The 25753-nt window shown below is 35.8% G+C and overlaps 1 protein-coding gene across 1 annotated transcript in view; it reads right to left on the bottom strand.

The window, feature by feature from the left end:
• PEX1 (peroxisomal biogenesis factor 1) overlaps positions 1-25753 on the bottom strand; it is a 73612-nt gene that overhangs the window by 7178 nt on the left and 40681 nt on the right. Inside the window, exons 15-22 of the mRNA XM_007461898.1 lie at positions 25404-25538; positions 22324-22388; positions 19764-19906; positions 19579-19682; positions 18601-18777; positions 17276-17506; positions 16054-16248; positions 15649-15779 (exon numbers count right to left, since the gene is read on the bottom strand). Coding sequence (XP_007461960.1) covers positions 15649-15779; positions 16054-16248; positions 17276-17506; positions 18601-18777; positions 19579-19682; positions 19764-19906; positions 22324-22388; positions 25404-25538 — 1181 coding nt within the window. The remainder of the gene's footprint in view (positions 1-15648; positions 15780-16053; positions 16249-17275; positions 17507-18600; positions 18778-19578; positions 19683-19763; positions 19907-22323; positions 22389-25403; positions 25539-25753) is intronic.

Here is a 25753-nt window from a genome sequence, read left to right as displayed (position 1 = left end):
CTGCATCGGCAGGCGGACTCTCAACCACTGCGCCACCTGGGAAGCCCTAAGATGCACTTTTAAAAGCGATTGTTTTTTTACTTTTCCTTTCTGATATTTTATTAGTGTAAAGAAATTCAACAGATTTCTGTATGTTAATCTTGTATCCTGCTACATTGCTGAATTCGTTTATAAGTTATAGTAGTTTTTTGTGTGGAGTCCATAGAGTTTATACATACAGTATCAAATCATTTGCATATAATGTCAGTTTTACCTCTTCCCTTCCACTTTGGATATCTTTTATTTCTTTTTCTTGTCTGATTGCTGTGGCTAGGACTTCCAATACTATGTTGATTAGAAGTGGTAAGAGTGGGCATCCTTGTCTTCCACATTTTAGCAGGAAGGCTTTCAGCTTTTCACTGTTGAGTATTATATTGGCTTTGGGTTTGTCATAAGTAGCTTTTCTTATGATGAGCTATGTTCCCTCTATACACACTTTCTTATGGGTTTTTATCATGAATGGACATTGAATTTTATCAAATGTTATCAGATTTTTTCTTCCATCTATTGAGATAATCATGTAGGTTTCCTTTCTTTTGTTGATGTGGTATATCACAATGATTGATTTGCATGTGCTGAACCATCCTTGTGACCCTGGGATGAATCCAAATTGGTTGTGGTGTATGACCTTTTTTATGTGTTGTTGGATTTGGTTTGCTAATGTTTTGTTGAGAATTTTTGTGTCTATATTCATCAAACATATTGGCCTGTAATTTTCTTTTTTGGTTATGTCTTTGGTTTAGGAGTGTTCCTTCCTCTTACATCTTTTGGAAGAGTTTGAGAAAGATCGGTATAAGTTCTTTGCATGTTTGGTACAATTCCCCAGTGAAGCCGTCTGATCCTGGACTCTGTTTGTAGGGAGGGTTTTTTTTTTTTAATTATATATTCTATTTCATTTCTAGTGACTGGTCTGCTCAGGTTATCTGTTTCTTCTTGATTCAGTTTTGGTGTGCTGTATATTTCTAAAAATTTGTCCATTTCTTCTATGTTGTCATGTTTCTTGGCATATAATTTTTCATAGTATTCTCTTATTATTATTATTTTTTTTGTATTTCTGTGGTATCAGCTGTGATTTCTTCTCTTTCATTGCTTATTTTGTTTATTTGGGTCTTCTCTCTTTTCTTCTTGGTGAGCCTGGACAGAGGTTTGTCAATTTTGTTTACGCTTTCAAAGAACCAGCTCTTGGTTTTACTGATTTTTTTTCTATTGTTTTTTTAAATCTCCATCTTATTTATTTCCCCTCTTATCTTTACTATCTCCTTCCTTCTGCTGACTTTAGGTTTTGTTTGTTCTTTTTCTAATTCTTCTAGGTGGTGGGTTAAGTTGTTTATGTGAGATTTTTCTTGTTTCTTGCCTTTTGGGAGGTCTGAGGTCTTCTGCCAGCATTCAGTATGTGTTCTATAGGAGCAGTTACACATGTAGATGTATTTCTCATGTATCTGTGGGGAGGTAGGTGATCTCCGCGTCTTACTCCTTAGCCATCTTGAAGCTGCCCCCTCTTGTTTCTTAAAGAAGCCTGTATCGCTAAGAACTTCCCTCTAAGAACTGCTTTTGCTGCATCCCACTGGTTTTGTATGGTTGTGTTCTCCTGTCATGTGCCTCAAAGTATTTAATTTCTTCTTTGATTTCATTGTTGACCCATTGGTTTTTAGTAGCATATTGTTTATTCTGCATGTAATTTTTTTTTCTTGTTTTTTTTTTTTCCTGTGGTTGACTTCTAGTTTCATGCCATTATGATCAGAAAAGACTCTTGAAGTAATTTCTATATTCTTAAATTTGTTGAGACTTGTTTTGTGCCCCAGTACGTGGTCACCCCTAGAGAATGTTCTGTGTGCATTTGAAAAGAATGTGTATTTTGAGTTTTTTTTTAATGTTCTGTCCTGAAGATTATCAACTAAGTCTAAATGTTCTATTATATCATTTAGGGTCTCTGTTCCTTTACTGATATTTTGTCTTGAAGATCTGTTCACTGACATGAGTAGGGTACTAAAGCCTCCTACTATTACTCTGTTCCTGTCAGTTTCTCCCTTTATATCTGTGTTTTATGTATTTGGGTGCTCCTATATTAGGTGCATATAGGTTGACAAGTGTAATATCTTCTCCTTGTATTGATCTTTTTATCATTAGTGTCCTTCCTTATCTTTCTTTATAGCCTTGTTTTAAAGTCCATTTTGTCTGATGTGAGTATTGCGAACCGTTTCCTTGTCATTTCTGTTTGCATGAAATACCTTTTTCCATCCCCTTTCATTTGTATCATTTTTCTTAGAGTCCACATAAAAGCAATATAATATTTGTCTTTCTGTCTTACTTCACTCAGTATGACAATCTCTAGGTCCATCCATCTTGTTGCAAATGCCATTATTTCATTTTTTTTATGGCTGAGTAATATTCCATTGTATATATGTAACACTTCTTTATCCATTCATCTGTCGATGGACATTTAGGTTGTTTCCATGTCTTGGCTATTGTAAATAGTGCTGCAATGGACATTGGGGTGCAGGTGCTCTTTCAGACCATGTTTTTCTCCAGATTATGCCCAGTAGTGGGATTGCTGGGTCCTGTGGTAGTTCTATTTAGTTTTTTAAGGAACCTCCATACTGCTCTCCATAGTGGCTGTATCAATTTACATTCCCACCAACAGTGTAAGAGGGTTCCCTTTTCTCCACACCCTCTCCAGCATTTGTTTGTAGATTTGCTGATGATAGCCATTTTGACTGGTGTTAGGTGATACCTCATTGTAGTTTTGATTTGCATTTCTGTAATAATTAGCGATGTTGAACATCTTTTCATGTGCCTCTTGACAGTCTCTTTGTCTTCACTGGAGAAATGTCTATTTAGGTCTTCTGCCCATTTTTTGATTGGGTTGTTTGTTTTGATGATATTAAGCCATATGAGCTGCTAGTAAATTTTGGAGACTAATCCCTTGTTGGTCCCATTCTGTGGGTTGTCTTCTCATTTTGCTTATGGTTTCCTTTGCTTTGCAAAAGCTTTTGAGTTTAATTAGGCCCCACTTGTTTGTTTTTGTTTTTATTTCCATTACTCTGGGAGACAGACTGAAAAAGATATTAGTGATTTATGTCAGAGCGCTTTCTGCCTATGTTTTCCTCTAAGAGATTTATAGTGTCTGGTCTTACATTTAGATCACTAATCCATTTTGAGTTTATTTTTGTGTATGGTGTTATGGAGTGTTGTAATTTCATTCTTTTACATGTAGCTATCCAGTTTTCCCAGCACCATTTATTGAAGAGACTGTCTTTCCTCCATTGTATAGTCTTGCCCCCTTTACAGTAGATTAATTGACCATAGGTGCATGGGTTTATTTCTGGGCTTTCTATCCTGTTCTGTTGATCTATATGTCTGTTTTAGTGCCAGTACCAAACTGTTTTGATGACTGTAGCTTTGTAGCAGAGTCTGAAGTCAGGGAGCCTGATTCTTCCAGCTCCATTTTTCTTAAGATTGCTTTGGTTATTTGGGGTCTTTTGTACCTCTGTACAAATTTTAAGACTTTTTGTTCTAGTTCTGAGAAAAAAGGCATCGGTAGTTTGATAAGGATTGCATTGAATCTGTAGATTGCCTTGGGTAGAACGGTCATTTTGACAATATTGATTCTTCCCATCCAAGAACATGGTATATCTTTCCATCTGTTTGTTTCATCTTTGACCTCTTTCATCAGTGTCTTATAGTTTTCAGAGTAAAAGTCTTTTGTCTCCTTAGGTAGTTTTATTTCTAGGTATTTTATTCTTTTTGATGCAATGGTAAATGGCATTGTTTAAAAACAAAAGATCAGAAATTCAATAGAGTATAGACATGCAATACAGGGACTTCCCTGGTGGTGCAGTGGTTAAGAATCTGCCTGACAATGCAGGGGACACGGGTTCAATCCTTGGTCCAGGAAATCCCACATGCCGTGGAGCAATGAAGCCCATGCACCACAACTACTGAGCCTGAGTGCTAGAGCCTGCGAGCCACAACTACTGAGCCCGTATGCCACAATTACTGAAGCCCATGCACCTAGAGCCTGTGCTCCGCAACAAGAGAAGCCACTGCAATAAGAAGCCCGCACACCGCAACGAAGAGTAGCCCCTGCTCGCCGCAATTAGAGAAAGCCAGCACACAGCAACAAAGACCTAACACAGCCATAAATACATACATACATACATACATAAAAAAAATAAATAGGGCTTCCCTGGTGGCGCAGTGGTTGAGAATCTGCCTGCCAATGCAGACGACACAGGTTCGAGCCCTGGTCTGGGAAGATCCCACATGCCATGGAGCGACTGGGCCCGTGAGCCACAATTACTGAGCCTGCGCATCTGGAGCCTGTGCTCCGCAACAACAAATCCCACATGCCATGGAGCAACTGGGCCCGTGAGCCACAATTACTGAGCCTGCGCGTCTGGAGCCTGTGCTCCGCAACAACAGAGGCCGCGATAGTGAGAGGCCTGCGCACCGCGATGAAGAGTGACCCCCCACTTGCCACAACTAGAGAAAGCCCATGCACAGAAATGAAGACCCAACACAGCCATAAATAAATAAATACATTGTGTATTATAAAAATAAATAAATAAATAAATAAATAAATAAAAGAATCTGTCTTACAATGCAGGGGACACTGGTTCGATTCCTGGTTGGGGAACTAAGATCCCACATGCCACAGGGCAACTAACCCATGCACCACAACTTGAGAGCTCATATGCCACAACTACAGAGCCTGTGCACCATAACTAGAGCCCACGCACCACAACTAGAGGGAAGACTGCGCACTGCAACAAAAGATCCCATGTGCCACAACTAAGACCTGACACAGCCAAATAAATAAATATTAAAAAAAAAACAATTGTAGTCACCCTATTTAAAATTAAAAAGAAATGCAACAGATTTCTGTGTATTAATTTTGTAACCTGCAAATTTACCAAATTCACTGATGGGCTCTAGTAGTTTTCTGATAGTGCCTTTAGGATTTTCTATGTATAGTATCATGTCATCAACAAACAGTGACATTTTTACTTGTTCTTTTCCAATTTGGATTCCTTTTATTTCTTCTTTGGTTGCTGTATATAGGACTTCCAAAACTATGTTGAATAGAAGTAGTGAGAGTGGACATCCTTGTCTTGTGCCTGATCTTAGAGGAAATGCTTTCAGCTTTTCACTGTTGAGTATGATGTTTTGCTGTGGGTTTGTCATATATGGCCTTCATTATGTTGAGGTATGTTCCCTCTGTGCCCACTTTCTGTAGAGTTTTTATCATAAATAGGTGTTGAATTTTGTCAAAAGCCTTTTCTGCATCTACTGAGATGACATGGTTTTTACCTTTCAATTTGTTAATGTGGTGTATTACAGTGATTGATTTGTGGATATTGAAAATTCCTTGCACCCCTGGGATAAATCCCATTTGCTCATGGTGTGTGATCCTTTTAATGTATTGCTGGATTTGCTTGCTAATATACTGTTGAGGATTTTTGTGTCTATGTTCATCAGCGATACTGGTCTGTAATTTTTTTTGTGGTCTCTGGTTTTGGTATCAGGGTGATGGTGGCCTCATAGAATGAGTTTGAGAGTTTTCCTTCCTTTGCAATCTTTTGGAACAGTTTCAGAAGGATAGGTGTTAACTTCTCTCTAAATGATTGATAGAATTTGCCTGTGAAGCCATCTGGTCCTGGACTTTTGCTTGTTTGGAGTTTTTTAATCACAGTTTCAATTTCATGACTTGTGATTGGTCTGTTTATATTTTCCATTTCTTCCTGTTTCAGTCTTGGGAGATTGTACCTTTCTAAGAATTTGTCCATTTCTTCCAGTTTGTCCATTTTATTGGCATACAGTTCCTTGTAGTAGTCTCTCATGATCCTTTGTATTTCTGTGTCCATTGTAACTTCTTTTTCATTTCTAATTTTATTGATTTGAGTCCTCTTCTTTTTTTCTTGATGAGTCTGGCTAAAGGTTTATCAATTTTGTTTATCTTTTCAAAGAACCAGCTTTTAGTTTCACTGATCTTTGCTATTGTTTTCTTTCTCTCTATTTCATTTATTTCTGCTCTGATCTTTTATGATTTCTTTCCTTCTACTAACTTCAGGTTTTGTTTGTTCTTTCTCTAGTTGCTTTAGGTGTAAGGTTAGGTTGTTTGAGATTTTTTGTTTCCTGAGGTAAGACTGTATTGCTATAAACTTCCGTCTTAGAACTGCCTTTGCTGCATCCCATAGGTTTCGGGTCATTGTGCTTTTGTCTGTAGGTATTTTTTGATTTCCTCTTTGATTTCTTCAGTGATCCATTGGTTGTCCATAGCATATTGTTTAGCCTCCACATGTTTGTTTTTTACATTTTACATTTTCTTGTAATTGACTTCTAGTCTCATAGTATTGTGGTCTGAAAAGATGGTTGATATGATTTCAACTTTCTTAAATTTACAGAGGTTCACTTTGTGGCCCAGCATGTGGTCACTCCTGGAGAATATTCCACATGCACATGAGAAAAATGTGTATTCTGCTACTACTGGATGGAATGGTCCATAATTATCAATTAAGTCCATCTGGTCTCATGTGTCATTTAAGGCCTGTGTTTCCTTATTGATTTTGTGTCTGGATGATCTGTCCATTGATGAAAGTGGGTTGTTAAAGTTCCCCACTATTACTGTGTTACTGTTAATTTCTCTCTTTATGGCTTTTAATATTTGCCTTATATGTTGAGGTGCTCCTACATTGGGTGCATAAATATTTACAGTTGTTATATCTTTTTGGATTGACCCCTTGATCATTATGTCCTTCTTTGTCTCTTGTAACGGTCTTTATTTCATAGTTTATTTTGTTTGATATTAGTATTGCTGCTCCAGCTTTCTTTTGATTTCCATTTGCATGGAATACCTTTTTCCATTCCCTCACTTGCAGTTTGTATGTGTCCCTAGGGCTGAAGTGGGTCTCTTGTAGATAGCATATATATGGGTTTTGGTTTTGTATCCATTCAGTCAGTCTGTGTCTTTTGGTTCAAGCATTTAATCCATTTACATTTAAGGCAATTAAAGATATGTATGTTCCTATTGCCATTGTCTTGTTTTGGTTTGGTTTTCTATGTCTTTTTTCTTCCCTTCCTCTTTTGTTCTCTTGTGGTTTGATAACCATCTTTAGTGTTGTTTTTGGGTTGCTTTCTTTTTTGCATGTGTATCTATTGTAGTTTTTGGGTTTGCTGTTCCCATGAGGTTTTGATACAGCAATATATATATGTACGAGGTTGTTTTACGTTGCTGGTCTCTTTCCTGCCTAGAGAAGTTTCTCTGTCAAATCTGAATGAGAGCCTTGCTTGGTACAATGTTCTTGGTCGCAGGTTCTTCCCTTTCTTCACTTTAAATATATCGTGTCGCTCCCTTCTGGCCTGCAGTTTCTGCTGAGAAATCAGCTGATAACCTTACGGGAGTTCCCTTGTATGCTGTTTGTCATTTTTCCCTTGTTGCTTTTAATAGTTTTTCTTTGTCTTTAACTTCTGTCAGTTTGACTACTATGTGTCTCGGCATGTTCCTCCTTAGGTTTATACTGCCTGGGACTCTGTGCTTCCTGGACTTGGATAACTGTTATCTTTCCCATGTTAGGGAATTTTTCAGCTATTGTCTCTTCAAATATTTTCTCAGGTCCTTTCTCTCTCTCTTCTCCTTCTGGGACCCCTATAATGCTGATGTTGGTGCCTTTAATGTTGTCCCAGAGGTCTCTTTGGCTGTCTTAATTTCTTTTCATTCTTTATTCTGCTCTGTGGCAGTGATTTCCACCATTCTGTCTTCCAGGTAACTTATCCATTCTTCTGCCTCATTTATTCTGCTATTGATTCCATCTAGTGTGTTTTTCATTTCAGTTATTATATTGTTCATCTTTGTTTGTTCTTTAGTTCTTCTAGGTCTTTGTTAAACATTTCTCGTACCTTCTCGATCCTTGCCTCCATTCTTTTTCCGAGATCTTGGATCATCTTCACCATCATTATTCTGAATTCCTTTCCCGGTAGGTTGGCTATCTTCACTTCACTTTGTTCTTCTGGGGTTTCATCTTGTTCCTTCATCTGGGACATATTCCTCTTCCATCTGATTTTGACTAACTTCCTGTGACTGTGGTTTCTGTTCCACAGGCTGCAGGATTTTAGTTCTTCTGCTGTCTGCCCTCTGGTGGTTGAGGCTGTCTAAGAGGTTTGTGCAGGCTTCCTGATGGGAGGGGCTGGTTCCTGCCCCTTGGTGAGTGGGACTGGGTTTTGTCCCTCTGGTGGGTAGGGCTGTGCTCAGGGAGACTTTAATAAGCCCCTTGTCTGCTGATGGGTGGGGCTGTGTTCCCACCCTGTTGGTTGTTTGACCTGAGGCATCCCAGCAGTGGAGCCTACAGGCTGTATGGTGGGGCTAACAGTGGCCTCTGGGAGGGCTCAGACCAATGAGTACTTCCCAGAACTGCTGCTGCCAGTGTCTTTGTTCCCTCAGCGAGCCACAGCTGCCCCCCACCTCTGCAGGAGATCCTCCAATACTAGCAGGTAGGTCTGGCCCAGTCTCTTATCAGGTCACTACTTTTTTTCCTGAGTCCTGGTGCACACAAGACTGTGTGTGCCCTCCAAGAGTGGAGTTTGTTTCCCCCAGTCCTGTGGTAATGCTGTGAGCAAACCCTGCTGGCCTTCAAACCCAGATTCTCTGGGGACTCCTCCTCCTGTTGCCAGACCCCCATGCTAGGAAGCCTGACATAGGGCTCAAAACATTCACTCCTGTGGGGTAACTTCCTGGAATAACTGTTTTCCAGTTGGTGGGTCACCCACTCACCAGGTATGGGATTTGATTTTATTGCAGTTGCACCCTTCCCACTGTCTCACTGTGGCTTCTTCTTTGTCTCTGGATGTAGGGTATCTTTTTCAGTAAGTTCCAGCGTTTTTTTGTCAATGGTCGTTCACCAGCTGGTTGTGACTTTTGGTGTTTTTGTAGGAAGGGGGTGAGCTCACATCCTTCTACTTCATTATCTTGAGCTAATCCTCCATCCCCTTACTTTCAATTGATGTGTGTCCTTTGCCCTAAAGTAGGTCTCTTGTAGGCAGCATGTTGTAGGCTCCTGTAGTAATCTTTTGATTTCCATCATAATTAAAAATCCTCATGTAGTTGGATAGGTGGGTCAGCTCCTTGATTGCATTCAGGCTGCAACCCAGTTCTTTGAGGAAATAAAACAGACTGTCCTTATTTTACAAATTAGAGTCTGCAAAACCAGAAAGGTGGCTCTAGAAACAATTCAAAAGTTCATCTCACTTTACTAATCCCCAAACCTCCCCTATTCATCTCAAAATGCTTGCAGATACTGTAAAAGATCAGGATGTTAGAAAAGAACTGTTCTAAAAAGATAGATAGGAAATTTTAAATAGTAGTTACCCTAGACTTCTGATAATAAAGAAATATACCTTAAAACTCCTAGGAAAAGGAAACAATCAGCAAAACAAAGAGATAACCTACTGACTGGGAGAAAATATTTGCAAATGATATGACCAATAAGGGGTTAATATCCAAAATATATAAAGTGTTCATACAAGTCAATATCAAAAAAACAACCTGAGTAAAAAAATGGGCAGAGGATCTGAATAGACATTTTTCCAAAGAAGACATACAGATGGCCAACAGACACATGAAAAGATGATCAACATCTCTAATTATCAGAGAAATGCAAATCAAAACCACATTGAGATATCACCTCACACCTGTCAGAATGGCTAAAGATTATAAATAACAAATAACGGCAAGGATGTGGAGAAAAGGGGACTGTCCTACAGTATTGGTATAAATGAACATTTGTGCAACCACTATAGAAAACAGTATGCAACCCAGCAATCCCACTACTGGGCATATACCCTGAGAAAACCATAATTCAAAAAGAGTCATGTACCACAATGTTCACTGCAGCTCTACTTACATAGCCAGGACATGGAAGCAACCTAAATGTCCATCAACAGATGAATGGATAAAGATGTGGCACATATATACAATGGAATATTACTCAGCCATAAAAGAAACGAAATTGAGTTATTTGTTGTGAGGTGGGTGGACCCTAGAGTCTGTCATACAGAGTGAAGTCAGAAAGAGAAAAACAAATACCGTATGCTAACAAACACATATATATGGAATCTAAAAAAAAAAAATGGTTCTGAAGAACCTAGGGGCAGGACAGGAATAAAGACACAGATGTAGAGAATGAACTTGAGGACATAGGGAGGGGGAAGGGTAAGCTGGGATGAAGTGAGAGAATGGCATGGACATATATACCCTACCAAATGTAAAATAGCTAGCTAGTGGGAAGCAGCCACATAGCACAGGGAGATCAGCTCAGTGCTTTATGTCCACCTAGAGGGGTCGGATAGGGAGGGAGACACAAGAGGGAGGAGATATGGGGATATATGTATATGTATATGTATATGTATAGCTGATTCACTTTGTTATACAGCAGAAACTAACACACCATTGTAAAGCAATTATACTCCAATAAAGATGTTTAAAAAAAAACAAAACAAAATGGAGGTGCCTCAAAAAACTAAAATTATAGAACTACCTTAAGATCCAGCAATTTCACTCCTGGGTATATATCCAAGGAAAACAAACAGTAATTCAAAAAGATACATGCATCCTAATGTTCAAAGCAGCATTATTTAGAATTGCCAAGTTATGGAAGCAACATTAAGTGTCAATCAACGAACAACTGGCTTAAGAAGATGTAGTATGTATACACCGTGGAATGCTACTCAGCCCTTAAAGAAGAATGAAATACTGCCATTTGCCACAACACAGATGGACCTAGAGAATATTATGCTCAGTGAAATAAGTCAGAAAAGACAAATACTCTGTTATCACTTACTTTGGAATCTAAAAAATAAAACGAATGTACGAAACAAAACAAATGGATTCACAGATATAGAGAACAAACTAGTGGTTAACAGTTGACAGAGGGAAGGAGGGAGGAGCAAGGCAGGAGCTGGGGATTAAGAGGTACAAACTACTATGTATAAAATAAGCAACAAGGATAGACTGTACAGCACAGGGAAATAGTATAATCTATAAATATTGAATCACTATGTTGTAGCCTAAAGCTAATTTAATGTTGTAAATCAACTAAAAAAAAAAAAATTCCTAAGAGAAAACTTGCATTCTTCCTCTGTCCCTTGAAGATGTAAATCTTATCATGTCTTTGAAATGTAAACACTCAGGAGAGAGCTAAGATACTGCCTATAATCACCTGAGACTGGGGAAAAAAAAGGAGTTGAGGGGAAGAGGCTTTTAAAAAATAGACTGCTATAAAAACTTCCATGGCTAAAATTTTGGGATGGAAGCTATAGGGTCTGTTTGTCTCTGTGTGTTTATGTTACGTCTACGGATATGTTATGTATATGTGATACTTTTCTACATCTGGATGAATACTGCCAAAATTAATTTGTAAAAAAGATTTAATTGGCTTAAAGAAAAAAGCACTCATCAAATTTAATATTTCTAAACTCTCAGAAACATAATACAAACCAATCCAAATTCTTCTCAAGTTTATGTGATCTGGGATAATTTTCAGTAAATAAAAGCTAGTTTAAGTATATATCTGTTACAAAATTTGCCACGGTGGCTGTTTTAATGTCTCATGAAATTTTCATAAGTAATCTAAATATGATTGTTTAAAACTTAACTAGTTCTTAAGTGAACTTCTCAACAATAATTAATTAAGTTTTATGATATGTCTACTTAAATAGTTTCCAGAATCTCTTTGGTAACTTATACCCTTAGAGTTTTGGTAAGTGATGAAATTTCTTTGGATATCTTGATCATTTCTAAATAAAATACTGAAACATTAATTATTGACCATTTATTTACTTTTGGCTTCTTACTACATAGGAACTAAAAATACTTGGATGTATAAATAAATGTGTCCTATTCTACACTGAAGAACTGTACTGTTAAAGTGTATTCTTTTAGAAATTATGTATGCATTAATTTGCCAGTCTACAGAATGCTGGTGTAACAGTTCACAATCACTAGAAATTAAGGTTTAAGTGTTAAGAATTCTAATTTATATAATTAAAACTGAGAAATAATAAGGAAAACAACTGTATGCAACTCTATTATTGTTTCAGAATGGGAGCGAGAATAAAGGACAAGCTAAATGGGTATGGAACGTTGGAGAGAGACTTTTACTTTGTCAAGCTGGCTAAAATGGAATGAATTTATTATAAGGGTTCTAAAAAATAAGTTTTAGTTTTATATAAGTACACTACTGATATTAAAACTTCTCTTTCAGGACACAATTTTTTTAGACTATTTGTCTGCTATTGATAAGACTGTGAAAGGTTTTTCTTTACCTTTTAAGTAGTCTGCCTAGAAAACAAAGAAAAATAATTTCCTATGCCTCATGTCTGACTGCTTAAGAAAATGCTCTTCTCTAAGGTGCTTTTTGTTGTTTGTTTTTTTTACAACTATGTAACTTTCTGTATTTGCCTGCAAAGTCTTTAATTGTTGCTTTGGTTAAGTGAATACTATTGTTTAACAGTGACCTATGATAGTATGGTGTTTTAAAACCAAATATTTTTGACAAACTTCTCCAAAATCAAATTCTAAATAAGGCTTTTTGACCTTTAACTCTGGGATTTTCCAGAGGGCCACTGGAACATCTCAGAAGATTTGTTCTCTCTCTCCCCTTATAAAAAGAGAGATATAAATTAGGATTACTTGATATATTAAATTACATGGGAAACACTGAAATAATACTAAAAGTTATATTTATATGGATGTTATTAATATGTCTTATAGAAACTGTATAAAATTCCTAAATATCTGATATGTAATATTATCAACCATAATTCCAGTTGTCTTAAAATAATTGTGTCATAGAAATAACCAAATTTCCTTATTCAAATGCATTATAAGGAAGCTTCATCAGATCTTTAACCATGGCCATTTTTAAGTCTTTTGTCATTTACAGTTATTGTAAAAGTGTTCCTGCAAAAGTGCTTCATTTTCAAGAGACTCATGGAAAGGACTCTAACAAGAACAGGTTTCTGATAATTTTCAATTTATACCACTGAATTAGGTAAGAATTTGCAGAACTCTAATGGGGAAACTGATGGCTTCATAAAACTGCTAACAAAAGAGCCATAAAAATTAACTACATGGGACTGAATGAACTACTGAGGATCATTATAATTTTTATGACTTTGTTGGAAATATTGTTCTTTTTGTTTTTCCAGATTTAATGAAACCTTGTTCTTTTCTCTTAAGCTATCAGTAATTTGGTAAAATATACCTTTGTGAACAAAGATGAGACATGTTTTTCTCCTACCTGATGCCTCCAGAGTTTAGAAACTCTTAGTGAGTATTCTTATTTTCATGGATACAGTTATTTCCATAAGTCCAATAAGAATCCTTTCTCCTCATAACAGGACACAATTGGAAACATTGGTTATACCCTCAAGGCTTTGACTGGAATGTCTTGAGAATGTGCATAAAACAGAAAAACTAGACAGTTTCAAGGAACTAAGGTTGATTTTATGGAGCCAATAAACCTCCTTGAAAAACCAGCCTGGTACCTTGCTTACAGAGTTCCCAGTAACGTTACCAGGTGAGTAAGGAAGTTTATTTCCTGGCAAGTACAAGGACTTCAGGCTATTCTGGGGACCTCTAAAAGAGAAATTAACCCAAATACAGTTGACCCTTCAACAACACAGGGGTTAGGGGTGCCAACCCCACCCCTCCACCCTCTAACCCCCTCCACCCTCTAACACACAGTCAAAAATCTGCATATTTACAGTCAGCCCTCTGTACCCACAGTTCTGCATCCACAGATTCAACCAGCCATGGATTGTGTAGTACATGTTTATTGAAAATCTGTATAAGTGGACCCACGCAGTTCAAGTCCATGTTGTTCAAGGGTCAACAGTACATAGCTATTGCAAGCGAGATCTGATGGTAAGTCCTTGGCTCGGCTTCCTAGCCTCAAGAGGCTTTTAAAAGGTCAATCTGAGATTCCTTATGAAAATTTCCCAGAAAGGAGATTTAAAAGCATCTACATGGTCCATTACTATTCTTGTCGAACTTATGTGAATAATCAGGCCAAGTTTAGTGCAACTAGACTTAATTTGAAAATAGTTTAGTCTTACTGTGGTTATCTTTGTTAGAAATGGGGGGTCATTGTAGAGAGAGAAATGTTTCAGTAATACACCTTTGTGGATATCAGATTCTAGTGCTGTTAATTGTCTTTGACATTTGGATTTCTACCTGTAAACTAGACTGGATCCTGAATTATTCTAGTTTCCACCCCAAACTGCCATGTGGATTATTTTGACTTAAAGGGAATCAAGACCCAGCAGACCTGAGAAAAGCTTTTTACCTATCTCTTAACTGCCTTAAAAGAATTTAGATACGGGGCCTGCACCAGAAAGAGCTATTACCAGAGATAACTTTTTTAATCTCAAAAGACTTATCTGCATGACAGGACAAACGTCTGATTACCAAACACCTGTTCTTCCCATTTTCCTGTGAATTACCCTCCTCCCCTTTGAAGTCCAGGCCCTTATCTCTGTCCTTAGCTCAGGACAGTATATAAGCCTCAACTGCCTGACTGACTTTAGTCTCCTATTTTTATGCAGATCCTGAATGTACAAAATTAGTTTTTCTCCTGTTAATCCATCTATGTCAATTTAATTATTAGACCAACCAAAGAATCTAGAAGGGAAGGGAAAATTTTTCTACCCTCTTTCAGTGTACACATACATGTACACGTATGTGCATGCATACCCCAGAATATAGCAAAATTCAACAAGAAAGTTGTAACTTCTAAAGATCGGGAATGCATTTCTTTTTTCCCCCATTTTTAACTTTCTTTAAATTGAGATATAATTGACATATAAGGTTATATTAGTTTTAGGTGTACAACATAGTGATTTGATATATGTATATATTGTGAAAGAATTACCACAATAAGTATAGATATCATCCATCATCAACTCAGTTACATTTTTTTTTCTTGTGAAAAGAATTTTTAAGATCTATTCTCTCAGTAACTTGCAAATATATACTACAGTATTGTTAACTGTAGTCATCATGCTGTACATTACAGAGGAGTGCATTTCTTGACTTAGGTTGAATCACTGACCTAGAATGGTTCCCAGTCTATGGGTCTCAGACTCCAAAGTTACTAGTGAGACAACTGCAAGCCTATAAATTCAAATGTATATTAAACATGGTCTACAAGTGAATAAATGTGAATGTATTTAAATGGTCTTTAATTATTAATGAGATTAATAAAATATAAATTATTTTGAAAACAAAACAGTTATATTTTCATAATTTTTGGAAACTGTATAGTGGAATCATTTTGGGCTTTTGATTTTCCTTTTTTTTCTTTGATGCTTTTAAAATTGAACCAAGTCATTAAGCAATTCATTTGATTATATTTGAATTATTTATAATGAAAATTCATTTTTGACTTCTATATTCCTGAAGTTTTTGGGTATTTAAATGCATGGCTACTAAGCAAATGTCTTGAATTGCTTTTAAATATTCAAAATATTATTTGTGATTTTAAAAGAACTTTAAAAGTTTGAATAACTGTCACCTGTAATAATATCTATACTTCTGGATCACAATCTTTTACTTACAGCTCAGCAAAGTTCTTCCAGTCATCTTCATTGATGGATGGCCTTGTGTGACCGAGCGCAGTCATTAAATGTGACTGACTAATAGCCAGACTGGTTGTGATGGGGCCTGGTTGGTTAAGGGCATCATCCTCCTTAAATTAAAAAAAAGACAAAAGTTAACTTAGAGACATGATGGAAAAGGAAGTCCAAGTGTTATTTCTTTTTGCCAGTTTTCTTAGGAGACTATACATTCCCTTTCTCATAAGATTACTAAAAATTGTTAGCACATAATCATTTGACTGATCGATGTGTTTCAGTCCCTTGTTTATAAAGAGAGCTCATTTACCAATCAAAAAAATACATATCAAAAAGGAAAAACAATTTTAAAAAAGTTTTACAATTATAATGAAGAGGAAAAAGCCATACTCCAATTTGGCTTTGGTATCTGCCTTTGATAATACTGATATCTGCCCTCAGTTGATCTCTTTGTTCCTGTGTGAGCTCTTGATAACCCTCTTGTGAGGCTGTTCTGAAGACTGGGGGTCGTGAAGACTGATCTTTCCCAGGAACTCCAGGAAAATCCCGAGTCATGGAGCTTGGTGCTGACAGGCATTGTGAGCTCTTCGTTGTTAAGCATGATAATGAGAAGGAAGGGAGAAGGGGAGAGAGGAAGGGAGGGAAAAAGAGCAAAAGAGAAAAAAATTATATATTTATCGAAGATAGAATTATGAACTTTAAGCAATAAAAATTTAACATGGGTAAACTTACGTTTTAATTAACTGAAATTAAGCAAGTTTAAAATACGTTCATATTCTATAAAGGTTCATCTATACCTATGTTGTTGAACCACCACAGAGTGAAAACTGCCATCATACAAGGTTTTTATAATGCTTTTGTTATTAAATCCACCACAAATACCCTAATGATAGGGTATATACTAAGGTTCTGGGACATTTCTACATGTAAGTTAAGAAACAGAAAACAAAGACTAGAATTAAAACAGCTTACTATTCTTGAGAATAAAAATGGGTTATGTTTATATTTTTTAAAACCTAATAAAGGAAATTTACCCCCAAATTACTAAATATTTGTAAAAATGTTATGTTAACCAATAAAGCAACAGTGAATCACTGTTAATTTTTTGAGATATGTGTCAAATGCTATTTTAGTTTAGAAAAACAATGATATTGCCCAAATTTAATCTAAACATTTTCCTTGTTGAAACATTACTACTACTACTAAGTTTTTCACTGTCTTATATTTTCCACCAGAAGTATTACCAATAGATAACATTTGGTTGTTAGAATTTTTGACATTATTGTACCAAATTTCTCATTATCCTCAACTGTTCTACAATAATAGAATTTAAGTTTAATACAAAATGAATCTGCTACTAAAGATGTTTTAAAGCCACTAATGAAGGGAGAAAAACCTGAAAGAAACCAAAGGGTAATCACAACCACTGGCTACTTCGGCTCCCCTTATTGCCAGCTCTGTCTTAACATGGAGTGAAAATGATTAGTGTAAGAAAAGACTGTTTTACTGAAGGACAAACCAACCAGAAAGAACATGTGGGGCTAGTTAGGACATAAATTACACCAACATACAGCTGTCTATTTCAGAACTGTACAGTGACTGCACAAGGTACCAAATCAGAAGAGGTTCCGTTTCCAAGTTCTGATTCATAAGAGCTTCCAAAGTAGAGCCGGTACATATTGAATTTTGATTCATCTGGAAGCACCTCAGACATCTCTAGAGAAACAAGGGACTGCTCTAAGCCACATTCTCCATCTCCAGCTGAATCATCAGAGCCACTGCTGTGGTTAAGAAAAACCATTGAAGACAGACTCAGGTCACTATCAGAGCTGGAACCTCCATCCTAAAAAACACAAAAGGACAACCAGTTGTAAAGCTCTAAACAGTCCACAATTCAAAAATTAACCACACAGAGACAGCATTCTAATAGACCAGTACAAGGAAACTTGAGGCATTTTTTTACAAAAGCTCTTATTGATTCTCTAATGGTTCTGAGTCACATCACAAAATTTTAACTATTAAAATAAGGAAAGACCAAATGGAATGTGTAGGTAACTTGCCAACGATCTCCCCCAAAACTAACAAAGCTAGGACTCAGACCTCGATTTTATTTTCATGTCTCTTTCAATTCACATTTTTCTACTCTGAAATGATAACGCACTCTATAACATGGTTGATTCATCATTATAGAGTAGTTTACTTGTAAACACCTTTTTTCCCCTTTCATTAGCAGAAAAAAAACTTCAATGGCTTGTCAAAATAAATAGCAAAAACTTGGTAGTATCTAAATTTAGTCCCTGCAAGAATCTCCAACAAAATGTAGGAGAGAGGAGTATACAGTTGAAAAGCCTTCCCAGAAAATATATGGTAAAGTCCATAATGTGGCAGAGATCAAATTATTTTCTGCCAAAATTAAAATATTATCCTTAGAGAAAAAAACTGATTCTAGGGCTGGAGAACAGAGAGTATAAGATAAACCTAGAACATCCTGTTGTATAGGGAAATAAGTAAGTGATCAAAGGATGATGAGGACATGTCAAAAGGACACAGAAGCCATCCAAAAGGGGCTCCTATTGGCCATATCTGGGACAATCTGAGTTTCAAAATAACTATCTGATGATCTTTTTTAAAAGTAAAACATGAATTTAAAATCTCAATATAATTCTTACCTCAATTCAAAGAATATCCTTCCACACACCAACATATTTTGCCAATAGTAAGGTGATGTTAGAGAAACAGACACCAAACTCTTTATATAATTACAAATTCTCTGCAAAGCCAATATTCCAATTATGGTACACTCGACTAAAGGTAAATTTCTATACAGTTAACTAAAGTTGTTAAAAAATAGGAATTTTTTTAAGGTTGAAATTTTGACACTGAACTGCTCGTATCACTCATAAGACACCATAGTAACGATCTCCTCATATAACTCACCGGCAGCCCACAGGACAGCAGCCTTCCATGTAAGGCCTCTAACTGGGCATTGTAAAGTAAAGCTTTCAGATCAGCTCCCGTAAAGGAGTTGGTTACTGATGCCACGTTCTGAAGGTCCACATCATCTGCCAGAGGTAGAGAGTCACTGAGAACGTTTAAAATTTCAAGACGTGACACCTGAAGGGAGAAAAACTAATTGATTTAACAAATAAAATTGAATGTTATTTTAAACTGTGTCTCTTAGGATTTTTCTTATAAATTCACTTCATATATCTTATAAGCTTTACAAATAAGTTGAGGAATGTACCAGTAGGCTACATCTATCTTCCCTGGAACTTTTTCCCTAACAGAAGGAACATAGGAAAATGAATGAAAATCAACATTCTTAACTATTTAGTGTAAATCATTTCTAATTCAGACAGTGCTTATTTTCTAGATTTGGGCAAATGAGCCAAGAAAGTGTTTTGAAAGAAAAATTAAAATAACTGCTACATGTGATATACAGACATTTTATACCTTTGACTATTCATTTGTCTATTCTTTTACTTATTCATTTCTAAATTTGGGAACAAGAGCTCCATCAACATAGGACTAGGAAAAAGTCATATCTCTATGTAACATGCATAGATGCTTCCTAGTCCTATGCTTGATTCAGTATCAGTCTTTTGTCAGGATAATGAGGTGTGTGATCTTTGAACACAGGGAACATGGACATGCAATACTTGTTTTCCTTCTTGTTTTTCCAATTGGGCAACACTGAAAGAGTATAAAGTTTTCAGACTTGCATGGAATGGCTGGGCCAAAAAAAAGGCTTTGCATCTAATTCAGAATCTTTTCATGCTGTAAGAAAGCACTGACTAAGGCCTTTGCCGAAAGCTGGTCTTCTAAGGACAACTTCTGTTACCCGGCAGAAGTAAAGTTCACAAGGAAAGAGTATAGCATTTGTTGGATTTTGGACTCAAAACATGAAATTGTCACCTGATCAGGAGGAGGACAGTATACACATTTATCTAGTCGGCCAGGCCTGAGCAGGGCAGGGTCAATCAAGTCAGGGCGACTGGTGGCAGCCAATACATAAACACCTGGGGGGGAAATAAAAATCCTTTACTAAATCCTGGTGAAATTTTGTTATAAGAAGATATTTCTGTATTTACAATTATTACCCTGTAAGCCTTCTACTCCATCCAACTGAGTCAGCAACTGGTTAACTACACGATCTGTAACTCCTGTATTATCGTGGCCTCGTCGAGGTGCAATAGATTCAAATTCATCAAAGAAAAGGATGCAGGGCTTTGCAGCCTGTGCTCTGGGGAAACAAACAGTATTTCCTATCTGAATAGGGCTTCAGAGTTTGCAAAGTAATTTCATATATATAATCTATATCTGTATACACATACACACACACATATATATATATTTATGTATTTATTTAATTCTTCACAACAAACCCTTAAGGAAGGCAAGGCATATATAATTATCCTTGTTTTCAGTAAACCAGGTCTTAGAGAGGTCAGGGAAGACACATGCCTTCTGGACAGAGACTAAAACAAAAACCAGTCTTACTCAATGAGTGAAATGCTTCTTTGATTCTTATTACAAGTAAACTCTTTTTAATATGCTTATTGGCCACCTGCACTTCTTTTGTGCAATGTCTCTTCATGTCTTTTGTCCATTACATTTTGGGGAGCTTAGTACTTTTATCTTGTAAGGCTCTCTATAAAATATATTTTAGTTATATATATTACATTTTTTCTAACTTGAACTTTGACATATAGTTTTATTAATTTATTAACTAATTTTGTTTTCATTAAAAAGAAGGTAACATAAGTTCCATCTCTGGTAAAAGGATGGACTAGATGTCTAAAGAATCGCCCCTAATACAAAGTATCTGTCATGGTGATGGAAAAAACCCAAGAAATATCTTAGTAAATACATGGCAAGTAAGATAAATCTGGGGCCAGCAACACACTGGATTACCTGTGCCTTGAACGTTTGGCAAAACTCTCTTAAAAAACCAACTAGGTCTGATGTTTGATTTATGCAAGGATTTTTAACTAGCGCCCGTTGTTTTCCTACCTTTACAAGACTATTCAGATTTTGTTTCTTCCTTGCTTGACTTTGGTCAAATATATTTTGTCTATGTTACCCAAGTTTCAAAAACACTGGCATAAAGTTTATAATAACATTTCACAGTATTCCCTTATTATCTTTTACATTTCTGGTATATCTTTAGTCTTGCCCTCCTCCCCTTTATCCCTAATGTTGTTTATTCACGATTGCTTTCTTCTTGATCAGTCTTGCTGGAGATCAACTGTATCAGGTTTACAAAACATATTTGGGTTTGTGAACTTCTCTACTGAATTGTTTTCTATTTCACTAATTTCTGTTCTTTATTATTTCCCTCTTTATTTTCATTTATATCTGTATTTTTCTAATTTCATGAGATGGATACCTATCTCATGATTAACTTTCAGTCTTTTTTTCTTTTCTAAAAATTAAAAGGTATATTTTCCTTGAAATAAGTTTTGCAGTATCTCACAATTTTAATAAACAGCATTTTCCTTATTAGTGCTCATTATTTTCCATTAGATCTCTTCTTTCACTTATGATTTATTTATTTTAAAAATATCTAAATGTATGGGGGGGCTTATCCTTTTTTTGATTATTTTAACTTGTGTTTTCAGAAAATGGAGTCTGTATGATATTATTTCTTTGAAACATTGCAATCACTATGTATGGCCTGACATATGGCCAATTTTCAAAAATGTTCCAGGTGTGCCTGAAAAGAATGTGTATTCTCCAATTGTTGGGTACATGTTCTAAATATGCTTACATCAACCTTGCTGAATATGTTGTTTAAATCTAAGTTTTTACTATTTTTTTAAACAATTTTTTCACTAACTAATTACTGAGAACTGTGTTAAAATCTTCTACTATGAAGGTGGATCTGTCAGTTTCTCCTTGGAGTTCTATAAATTTTTGCCTTAAATATTTTGAAGTTACAGTATTAGATACAAATAATTTTATAATTGTAATATATTTCTGGTAAATTGAACCTTTTGTCAATATGTGGTTGACTGTCTTTACCTGTAATAGGCTTTTCTGGTAATATTCTTTTCTTAAATTGGATGGTAGCAATATAAGAGTTCATTTTATTATTCTTTAAAATATATATGTACATTATATATATTCTCCTAATTGCATATTTTATAATAAAATTTTAGTGGAATGGAACAAAGTAGCTCTTTCATTTAGAAGCTTCCTGTAATCCCATCACATTTAAATAATTTTTTTACTCTTAAATATTAGTTTCTGTATTCATATGTATTTTTATATAAATGTAGTAATAATTATACTCTATTTTAATTACATTGACCACATGGAATCTTAATTTATAAAAGAGATAAATTGGGGTAATTATGTGCTTCATATACTTTGAGAATCCTTGAATAACCACTTATGATTCCACTTTCAGCATTTCAGGAATATTTCTATTGTAAATATAAAACCAAATAATTTCCAAAACTTAATATCAAAAATGTTTTATATTTAAGTGGTATTTCGTAAAACAGTGAATTTTTGTTCTGCAGTTTATTAATAAACCACATAAGTCACAGGTTTCAAATATCAGTTTTTCATAAAAACAACTGAAGACCAAAAAGCATTGACTGATAAATAACCACAGAGCCAGTTACTTAAAAAAAACATTCACTGGTAACTAACCTAATAAAAATATCCCGTACAGCTTGTTCACTTGCTCCAATATATTTGCTGAGTAACTCTGGTCCCTATTAGGTAAAATAAAATGAAATTAGAATTAATTCAAAACTATCTAAAAACAAAATATAATTTTCATGACTAAGTCTAAATGCAATAATAGAAAAATTTTAATATAATTAATAGATTTCTCTGAACTACATTTAAAAAATTAATGCGGCTGGACTAAATATCATACCACAAGTTCTATACTTGGTGTTTCCTTTGCTTAGAACATTTGTCCCCAGATAGTCTCATGGCTCATTGCTTCATTTTATTTAGATCTCTGACAAAATGCCACATCCTCAGAAAGGCCTTGTCTGACAAACCCATCTATGACCCACTCCAGTTACTTTACACCTCCTTCCCTTGACTGTTTTCCTACCTAGTACCTACCACCACCTGACAGTATATTATACATTGAATGTGTCTGTTTATTGTCTCCCTCCCTGCACTAGTAGAATATAAGCTCCGAAAAGGCAGTTTTGTTCATTACTGAATCCCCAGTGCCAAAAACAGTGCCTGCTACATAATTAGTACTGAATAATTATTTGTTTAGTAAGGTAATGAATGGTTTAAAAAGGGAAAATGTTCCATTTATCTCAAATCTTTGGAGACTCCAAAAAATATGTAATGTGACATGAATTAATTAGCATCTTCAGTAACTGAAACCAATTTATTTGCTCAGAAGTTGAAGAATATATCAGTTTTTCTAAAAGTCAACTGACGAAACTTTCAAAACAAACTTTACTACCTATAACAATATCAATAATGACGACAGTCTTTCCTTAAATTGGGATATTTTAAAAAACTGAATAGGCCCTAAAGTGATCTCCAATGAAAAATCATTACCTTAAAAAGACCAAAAAGTGATCAGGATATGTGACCAAAATAATTTCTAATACTCAGCCATCTAGATAGCTATTAATATACTAGTATTTGATTATATTTTCTCAGTATAGTCAGAGAACTACAGAGGATGGAACAAGAAACAACTAAGGCAAAATATTAGGAAAAAGGCAACATACTGGTGTCAGTGAAAGGGCTGTCTTTGATACATGCCTCCTAAGATCCACTCAGACCTACACAGCCTCAACTCTCTACCGAAACCTGTGCATTGAGAACTCATCCCAATTGTGATTTGAAGATTTACTAAAGGGAAGAGATAAGATGTCCTCCCTAATGGAACGATCTAAAATACAACAATATTTGCAAGTGTTAATCTTGAAAATTATATGTTAAAAAAAAAAGTAAAACTACATTCTAGTAAAAAAGAAGAATATGGTCATAGTTATTGCAAATTCCAAAAAAAGAAGATAGGAAAATTTAAAAGTTATAGCTCTCCATCAATGCCAGGATAACCACATAACCAGCTCAGAAAATCTCATGTGATAAAAAGAGGGTAGGCATAACCCAACTGCAAATTAATAAACTGGCTTTCAGATTATAAATCAATTTTGAATAAGTTTACAATACAGGTTTCCCTCACTTTTTGAAGTTTGCTTTACACTACTTCACTTTTATTAAAGACCTACATTAGTAACTATTTTCGCTAACAAAGAAATCCAAAGAAATGTTCACGTTTACGAAAAAGGGTGAGAAGCGAAAAGCATTCAGTGTTTGTCCCGCTGTGAGCTGTTGGAGGGGCAGAACATACCCCAGCGGCAACAGTGTCGCCACCAAGCTTCTTCCTAGGGAACTACACGCAGCATCAAGCCATCATAGTTTTGAACTGTGTCTGGGAGCATCTGTGCTTTATCTCGATTTATTTTGTTCATCCATTAGCAAGATGTGTCCAATTGCTTCTTTGTTTTCTACCATTTCAGTTTACAGTGATGTTTCATAGAAACACTCTACTTCCGGATGGTGGGGGGAAATCTGCATATGATTACTTTGCCTTGAAATGTAATTACTCTTTGGCAAACAAATATTGCTGGGGTGCTGAAGCTGTACAAATAAGACAGCACATCCTAGACCATAATGACACACCAGTGGTGGAGTGTGAAGCATTACCCAAAATGATCTGCTAGCATGTCCTTTAATGACCATACTCACCCTATATCTGAAAAAATTTAACTTGGTGTGACACAGCAAGGGTGAAATATAGCCAACAAATAAAAACCCCAGCTTCCTGCCTTAGTGTGGTCTCCAGCCCCTAGTCTTCTAGGTTTTCTTCCCCCTTCAAGTTTGCTCTTTTATCTGATTATTTAGGTGTAATTCTATTTTATAATGCATGAAGATCTGCCTTAAGCAAGAACATAATAAGCCCTACAAAAGAGAGATGCCTCATTATTCAATTTCCCACACAGTTTAACTAATAGATGGATCACTGCTGCTACTAGTTTTCCAAATATGAGATTAACCCACTATCAAGAAACATAAATGGTGTTGGCGAGGATATGGAGAAATAGGTATACTCACTCACACACTGCTGGTAGGAATGTAAAATGGTGTGGTCCTCAAAAACTTACACATATAATTACCATATGACCCAGAAATTACACTCCTGGGTATATATGTATTCCAGAGAAATGAAACATATGTCCACATAGAAATTTATACACAAATGTTTATAGCAGCATTATTCATAATAGCCAAAAAATGGGAACAACCCAAATGTTCACCAATGATGAATGGATAAACAAACTGTGGCATATCCACACCACCTTAAAAAAGACTGAGTAACATTCCGCCATAAAAAGTACTGAACTACGGAGGCATGCTACAACTTGGATGAACCCTGAAAACATTATGCTAAGTGAAAGACGCCAGACACAAAAGGTGACATATTGCATGATTTCTTTTATATGAAATAGCTAGAACAGACAAATCCATAGAGACAGAAAGCAGATTAGTGGTTGCCAGGGGCTGGGGGAAGGAGAATGGGCTGAAAAAGTTTTGCAACTAGAGAAAGGTGCTGGCTACACAGCATTGTGAATGCACTAAATGCCACTGAACTGTACACTTTAAAATAGTTAATTATGTAAATTTTCCCTCAATTAAAAAAAAAGAAAAAAGAAGAGAAAAAAGATAAATGCCAAACATACCTTGACACTAATAAAGTTCATTCCACTCTCTCGTGCAATTACTCCAGCTAGTAAGGTTTTTCCTGTTCCAGGAGGACCATACAACAGCACTCCTGTCCTTTGTCGTATGGGCAAGTTTGCAAATAATTCTGGGTACTGAAAGAAAAACATGACAAAGAGCTCAACTCTAAAACAAATGACTAAGCAGTGGCCAAAGATCAATGTATAGAAAAAAGTACTTGGGTGGTAACAACGGCCATCTTTATGACAGTACAATGATAGAAAAAAACATTCCTACTCAGAATAATAAATGAACTCAAAGGAACTACCACAGATTTTTCCCAATTGGACCATGGAATACATTCCACATA

This window comes from Lipotes vexillifer, unplaced genomic scaffold, assembly GCF_000442215.2.
Source record: "Lipotes vexillifer unplaced genomic scaffold, Lipotes_vexillifer_v1.1 scaffold663, whole genome shotgun sequence".
Taxonomy (NCBI): Eukaryota; Metazoa; Chordata; class Mammalia; order Artiodactyla; family Lipotidae; genus Lipotes; species Lipotes vexillifer.
Note: the sequence above shows the minus strand (reverse complement) of the source record. Positions and strands in the feature narration are given on the sequence as shown.